General features: G+C 41.7%; 1 protein-coding gene across 1 annotated transcript; it reads right to left on the bottom strand.

The window, feature by feature from the left end:
• Window positions 1-787: 787 nt before the first annotated feature.
• LOC138960460 (cytochrome P450 3A6-like) lies at window positions 788-6752 on the bottom strand. The gene is made up of 10 exons (XM_070332369.1): window positions 6688-6752; window positions 6256-6352; window positions 5554-5817; window positions 4794-5031; window positions 3910-4037; window positions 3196-3453; window positions 2754-2839; window positions 2123-2263; window positions 1511-1673; window positions 788-966 (listed from the first exon to the last, which is right to left on the bottom strand). The coding sequence occupies exons 1-10, from the start codon at window positions 6750-6752 to the stop codon at window positions 859-861; spliced, it is 1548 nt and encodes a 515-aa protein (XP_070188470.1). The 3' UTR covers window positions 788-858.
• Window positions 6753-7500: the final 748 nt, after the last annotated feature.

Consider the following 7500-nt stretch of genomic DNA (forward strand, 5'->3'; position numbering starts at 1 on the left):
CCATATTGGGCGCCCAGGCTCCTAATATGGACCATTTGTGATTTTTTCTGTATTTAATTTTTGCTGAAGGTCTATCAAAGCTATTTCACTCTAATTAGGCCTAACTGTTAAACTAAGAGAGAAGGACTACCAACCACAAAATGAAACTTCTTCGCAAGAAAACAAGCTAGTTATCAGCAATAAACAAAAAGTGGTCCATATTAGGGGCCCTTCCCCTACATCGTCAGCATTTCCCAGTCCAGGAACCATTCTGCAAAGGTAGCTTCAAAATTCTCGGAAGTGCGAGGAGTCTTAGAGACAAGACCTGCAGCTTAGCCAATCAGTATTCGTTCTGCAGCAGTAACACGGTGAACTAGAGAGTCTCGGTCGCAATACTTGCAGCTTAGCCGATCTGCATTCGTTCTGCAGCAACAACTCGGAGACCTGAAGAGTCACAGTAAACAGACCTGCAACTTATTCAGTCAGCATTCGTTTTGCAGCAACAGCTGGGAAACGTGAGTCACAGTAAGAAGTATTCGTTCAGCAGCTCGGAAAACTGGAGAGTCTCAGTAACAAGCCTTGCATCTTATTCCATCAGCATTCGTTCTGTCGCAGCAACTCGGAAATCTGGAGAGTTTCAACAGCACGACTTGCCGCTCAGTCCGTTCCACGCGTGGTCTTCCACCATCACGTGTTTAGAGACCGTTCTGCAGCGGAAGAAGTTTATCCAGTTCTTCGTTCACCCTTCGTCATCGGGAGTCCAACATCTTCGCGTTGATCCAGTTAGCCAAACGCTTTTCATCTCGTCGTCATGGGTACGGATGTCAATCCAAGAGATAATCAAGTAACAGCTTTCATCTTGAAGCTGAGCTGTGACCTTCAACCGTGACGGATGCCGAGAGTTCTCTGCCCGCTTCTCTTCGTGACCTTGACCTTGACCTCGTTTTTAGGAACGATCGCTCCGCGGCCGATAAGCTCGATGGGGACCTGAGGAGAGAGCAGAGAGATAACAATATATATTGGGCCTTCACGTGGCAAGTTAAGATACTGATTGCTATTAACAGAATGGAACTACTTTAAAGGGATATAATCTTACTGATGGGCTTTTTCTGTATTCACTGGGGAAGCAGGATGGAAGTCAAGGGCTTATATAAAACGAAAGAAATTACAATCGTATTTCGCTGTTCTTTACCGGTTCTAATGACGTCGACATTTGAAGTGTTATCATATGTCATGTGTTGCTGCTATCAGGGACACCAGCAGACAAAATATAACTTCTATTTATTATTCTTCAAATGATACCATTGCAAGCTCTTGTAATTCAAGCAACTAAAATTGACTTCTATTAAAAAGTTAAGAAACTACAGGCTGGCACAGCAGGTAACTATATACAGGTATTTAAAGGTAAAGGACTACACATTTCCACCACAGGTTACTATATATACTGGTCCTTAAAAGTAAAGCAACTAAATACACAAACTACAGATGGCTATTACTAAAGAGTGCTGTTACTGAGTAATATGATCCTTACCTTGTGGTGCTCTTCCAGAGTGAGAGAGAAGTCTCTGAGCATTTTGATCACGGCTACTTTCGTCTCCACCATCGCGAACCGCATACCGATGCACTTTCGGGGACCCGCGCCAAAAGGGAGATAAGTGTAAGGCTGAATCTGGTCCTTGTTGGCAGTGGAAAACCTGAAGAGAAAAATAAGAAGGATGTTGTTGAAAAAACTGAATGAATATTTTGAATGGATTAATTGAAATCATTAAGATCGTATTGAATGAAGTTCAGTGGACGATTCTTCAACCAGCTGTTGCCTCTAACGTGTGAGTGTGTGTGTGGGGAGGAGGTGAGTGTCTGTGCGTGTGCGTCCCTGTCTGTGCATGTGTGTGTGTGTGTGTGTGTGTGTGCGCGCGCGTGCGTGCGTGCGTGTGTGTGTGTGTGTGTGTATGCGTGCGTGTGTGAGTGCGTGTGTGAGTGTGTGTGTGAGTGCGTGCATGTCTGCTTCTATGTTTGTGTCTAAGTGTCAGTGTCAGTGTTATTTGGCTATTTCTATTACGTCAATTCAGTTTGCCCCCCTATTCTAACACAAACACAAAACTACAAAAATGACTAGAAAGAAATCTTGCCAAAAGCTACGCACCTTTCAGGATCAAAGACTTCAGGCTGGTTCCAGAACTGGGGGTCGTGGTGCAGGGCCCAGATGTTGGCGTGCATGTTCATGCCCGCGGGGATTTGAACCCCGTTGATCACGCGAGATTCGGCTGCCTGGCGCGTCACGATTCTGTAACACACAAAAAAAACAATCTTTAGAAATAGTGGAATGATTGATACTTTTTGCCTCTTTATGTTCATTACTTTTAATATCCTACTATCATTGACCTTGAACTTATGACGACGCGTATTATGTATAATAAATTTATAAGGGCATAACTGGCAGCTGTATTCTGTTTTTGAAAATGAATCACAAGGCTCACTCAGTTGAGGAACAAATTGACAAATTGATAAGAACATATATAGGTAGCAGCTGTTTTATAATGTTTTTTGTTTTTTGAATGAAGCACAATGCTCGGTCAGTTCAGGAACAAATTAATTGGCAAACCCAAATTTGTATTTTTAGTTTGTAAACTATTGTTACTTTAGGTTAGCTTCTTATCATAAACGCTGCCTTTGACCAATCTCCTCCTACGTCTTATTAATCGTCAGTGAATTAATGAATGTATTCCGTTGATTGAGAAACTATTCATCAGTTATAATGAAGACAGTCAACTCACTGTGAGGCAGTAGGGAACATGCGGCAGACTTCATCAAAGACCTTGTCAAAGTAGGGCAGGTTCTGCAGACTCTCATAGGTCACGTCCTGAAACAAACCATTGGAAGATTTATTTAATTGGTGTTCCGTGATAAATAAGGAAATACACAACTATATGGAATAATGACAACTGCATAATACACATAACTGTCTGTATTATTTTATCCTTTTTTCATAAAACAAAACGTTATAAACTTGCTGAATTCCTTTTCAAGTGAGACCAATGGCAAATGTACTTGACATATTTTTCTTGTTTTTGTTGTTCTGTTTTCAGCAATAGACTATATATATTCTTGAGCCCAAAATCAATCGCTGAAAACTAGAAAATCGCATTTTTTTTTTAGTTGTAATCAACAATTAAGCCCTTGCATCCATTTAGTTAACGTTAACGAAAATCAATGTACCTTTCCAACCAGGTTGTCGATTTCCTTGTACAGACGACTCTGAACATCCGGGTTCTCAGCAAGGACGCGCGAAAGGAAAGCCAGGACTGCGCTGGTAGTTTCGTATCCAGCGAGCAGAAAGGTCATGCTTTGCGCAACAATCTCGCGTTCAGACATCTGCTTGGACATTCCGTTGTCGTTGTCGTCTGCTTCTTGTGTGTGGCGTGAGTTGCTTGGGAACAGCATCAATTGAACAAGATCCACCACCTTGGGGTTTGGCTGTTGAAACAGAGAAAGAGGAATACATAAGTAAAGATAAATAAAATAAAAAAGAAGATAAGCGTGTACAGTTATTAAAACGGATCAGTGTAGGTTTTCCCGATGCCTTTTCTTAACTTTTTTTTTATCAGAGTCAGGTTAAACTGAAGTGATTGGCGACGCATAACATTCCTTATCTCGCTTTTTCTTCTCCTCGAAGACTCCGATATGTTGAACATAACTAAACAGTAACACTGATGGCTCTGTTCGGGTATAGACAGTTGTCAAGTTGTTTGTGCATACTACGTAACGCAAGCGTTTCCCTGGAATTGGAAAATAAGGTTCGTGGTCAGTGCAAAAAAGTGATGTTTATTTTATGTACATTTTTATATTTTTTACATTTTAATTTTTTCTTGCCTGAGGGCAAAACATTGTATGAGAAGAAACAAGCAAAGAAGGTAAAAGGTCTGTGCTTACCCCCATGTCTTTCCTGAGCTTGATGATGTCGCGGAGCTTAAGCCTGAGCCACACCACGGGGTTCATGCCGAACACGAACACCACGTTCTTCAGCGCGAAGACAAAGTGAGACAGGAAGGGGACCGCCACTGCAAAACACACACACAGAACCTGACTTAGCACTGTGGTAAGAGAAACATCTTTGTTTCATGCGTTCGTTCAAGTGTTATTTGTTCATAATTGCAAAGCTAGTTTGTGTTGTACGTTGAACATTTGTGACCCTCCACCACGAAATGAGTCGCATGTCACCTCGCGCGGTTCTGCGCTAGGCTTGATATAAGTCCGGGGAGTGCCTGGTAACAGTGTGTGGGTCACCTTAGTCACAGGCTTATAACTCAAACAGTTTTCGCTCTTTTCTAAAACGGGTTTCATCACTGAATAGAGCATAACAATCTCGTTATGAAAATGTAAAAAATATGAAAATCATGCAAAGGTGACATGCGACTCATTCCGTGGTGGAGGGTCACATTTGAGTTCTTTTCGAAAGACAACACTTCAAGATGACAAATTCATGGTTTGTAGGAGGTAGTTTTTCCTGTAATACTTCCGATAGCTGCTGCATCAGTTGTTAAAAATGTAGTGTCACCTTTAGTTCTCTTTGTTAGTCCCTTTCGTTAGTTCACTTTCAATCTCAGTTCCTTCTGCTTGTAAACTCACTTGTTTTAATAAAAACGTAGAAAGAAAAACAAAGACATGAAAGTGTCACTCATTGACCAGCGGGAGGATGCTTTGGTTGTTCCTTTCATTATTTTACTGTCATTCGCCTCGATCAGTTCTTTCTGTTTGTAAGATGCACCTGTTTTATGAATAAGAAAAAAAGAACAACAAATTAAAGCGACACTCACTGACTAGCGGTAGGATGAGGGTGGTGGACATGGTGTTGAAGAGTGACCGGATGTTGGTCAGAAACTCGTCGTGGCGGTCAGTCTGCGCGCAGGTCTGGAGTCCGAAGGCGCAACGTCCGATGATGTCCAGCGTGAGACCCTGGAAGACGCTATAGACGTCCACCTCACTGCTCCTGGTCACCTGTCTGGACAGTTCGTCCACCAGGATGTCGCCTGAGGTCTTCATTATGGGCATCATCTGAGGCGAAGGAAAAGAAGGTGTTGGTCAATAAACAATGTCCAGCTGAATAAGTGGATTTTTAAAATCTAACACGAAACATAAAAGCTTTAGTGTGTTATAATATTGTGCATGTAATTGTATCTTTTCCGATGAAAAGGGTGCTTGGTAAAACTAGAAGAAGAACAGACAAAAATAAGCAAATAAAAAAGCAAACACAGTTCGATTTTGTTCAAGGTTGGTCTCGAACAGGTTGACAATAGACGCTTTTACTTTTATAGAGAACTGTGTTCCCGTTGGAATATTGTTTATTTTCCGAATAGATTGGAGATGTTCCAAAACAAAATCTATTATCACAATCGAAGAGCAATTTAGACAGATACGTGAAGACCATTTTTGACGGCAGAAATAAAAATTTGAATTCGAAAATCAAAGAACAAGGGAAAGTAAATACTATGGATCCATCTTAGACAAAGAAGTTACAATTTCATTTCTCTTACAGTTTAGCTTGCAACAATAACTGTGATTCCGAACCGTTCATACCTGTTTCAGCTTGCCAGCAGAGAAGGCGGGGGTGAGCAAAGAGCGACTGCGGTGCCACTGAGCGCCGTTCTCCAGGAACAGTCCAAGACTCTTGCGTGGCGCCAGAGGAAAGGGTTTCCGGTGGTTGAAGTTGTTCGCGTCCTTGACAAGAATTTCGCGGAGGATCTCGGGATCGCTGACGCTGAGAACTGGGGTGTAACCCTCGAAGTAGCCAAACACACGTCCATACTCCTCGCTCCAGTCCACTGTGGCCTGAAACTGGCCCTGAAAAAAGGAAAGCAAATAATTATGAACTAGCGGAGATCACTAGGGCTGGACCAAGTGTGCGACGGAGAGGGGCTTCAAAAATGAGGCAGGTTACATTTGCTGGCCAGGCGTCTGTGGGGCCTTTCCTCGAATATACTATTGACATTTAACTTTTGGGGTAATTCTGATCTATTGAGAAATAAACGGCACATTTTCCAGGTAAGGGGAGGGGGGGGGGGGGGGGGGGGACTTGATCCAGTCATAAATGATTGAAGTTTTGTTCTCTGATTATTTCGCGGAGAATATGTGCAGGCTAAAATCTGAAAACAATGTTTTCTTTTCATTGTGCTACTTTAAAAAAAAAATTTTTTTTTACAAGTCTACTGTTTTTCTACAAAGCTTTGACGGTTTCACAAAAGACAATTGTAAGATTAAAACAAATGCGGCGGTTTCTACCTTGGCAAGAATTTCTCTCAGATTTCCGATGAGGAGGGATGGCTTTGGTCCAGGGATGGACAGTCTCTCGAAGAGCGAGAAGTGACGTTTCAGATGCCTGCAATCAAAGAGTAGAAAACATCATTTCACTGTTGTCATGGTTTGTGTACCTTTTCTATAGTTAACAAGTGTACAATTCAAATGAATTCTTAAAACAATAAAAAAAAATAATACAAAAGAAATAACACACAAAATAGACACAGAGAATAATAACTATGTTTCATTAATTACTCTAGACTGCAGTAAAAAAAAACACTTTTTTTGTTGTTGACACAAAAGCAATTCTACGAGAAAAAAAGAGGCAGGGCTGTGGACCAGCATACTGTTTTCTTTTTCACGCCCGACGAAGCAAAAAAACAACCTTTACAATAAAAAAAAAATGAAATAACTCACCAGTGCAGAGCGAGAAGAAGCAGTCCCAAAACGACACCAGCAGCAAAAACAACCTCAAGAAACATGATGATAAATTAACAGTGAAACTGATATAACTTTTGTCGAGGTAAATAGAATCCAAGGCACGGTAGTAGAGAACGAACCGGTCAAAGAAGAACTCCTGGCAGTTTCAAACGATGAAAATAACGATGAAGGCAAATTTCTAACTGAGTAGAACCTTAAAACCAACGATCTTTTATACCTAACGCTTGATATCGACATAGAACAGGGAGTGGGGGGGGGGGGCGGAAGGGGAAGGTGAGATGTGTCTATTTTCACTGATCCATTCAAATATGGAGCTAACTTTATCCACAGATTTATTTTCGGGAGGATTTGTTACCAAACGGGGGCTCTCTCCATCTCAAGAGTGTGATATGGATAGCTGAAGTGTTTCGAATCGGGCCTGACAAAGCCGCCGAGAAGGGCTTCTATGTGGTCTGATCGCTTTTACCTTCTGAACAGGTGAACATTCGAATCGGTTATCAAATAGCCTTATTGAAAGCCAACCTCGCCGCCGTCGTTGGGCCGCGTTTAGCAGTCAGTTATCAACGCATCCGGTGAGCTCGTTTTGGACGACGGGCCCTATTCTTGAAATATGAAACGATTGGGGTTTGAATCGAATAACACGAAGAATAAGGTTACTTGTTTTCTGTGACGCAGTAAAAAGATGGAAATAAATGACACCGTCGCGGGTAGTTTTTTTTCTCATAATGCAGCGTGATTGTTGTTCAAGGTCACTCGTCTGAGAGAAAAAAAAGTCTCTTGTTTTGCACT

Source organism: Littorina saxatilis, linkage group LG2, assembly GCF_037325665.1.
Source record: "Littorina saxatilis isolate snail1 linkage group LG2, US_GU_Lsax_2.0, whole genome shotgun sequence".
NCBI classification, from domain to species: domain Eukaryota; kingdom Metazoa; phylum Mollusca; class Gastropoda; order Littorinimorpha; family Littorinidae; genus Littorina; species Littorina saxatilis.

Coding starts and splice junctions, on each gene's coding strand:
- LOC138960460 (XM_070332369.1), bottom strand. CDS start 6,752: ATGTTTCTTGAGGTTGTTTTTGCTGCTGGTGTCGTTTTGGGACTGCTT. Junction 6,353..6,687: donor CTTCTTCTCGCTCTGCACTG/GTGAGTTATTTC, acceptor CTTTGATTGCAG/GCATCTGAAACGTCACTTCT. Junction 3,454..3,909: donor AGCTCAGGAAAGACATGGGG/GTAAGCACAGAC, acceptor CTGTTTCAACAG/CCAAACCCCAAGGTGGTGGA.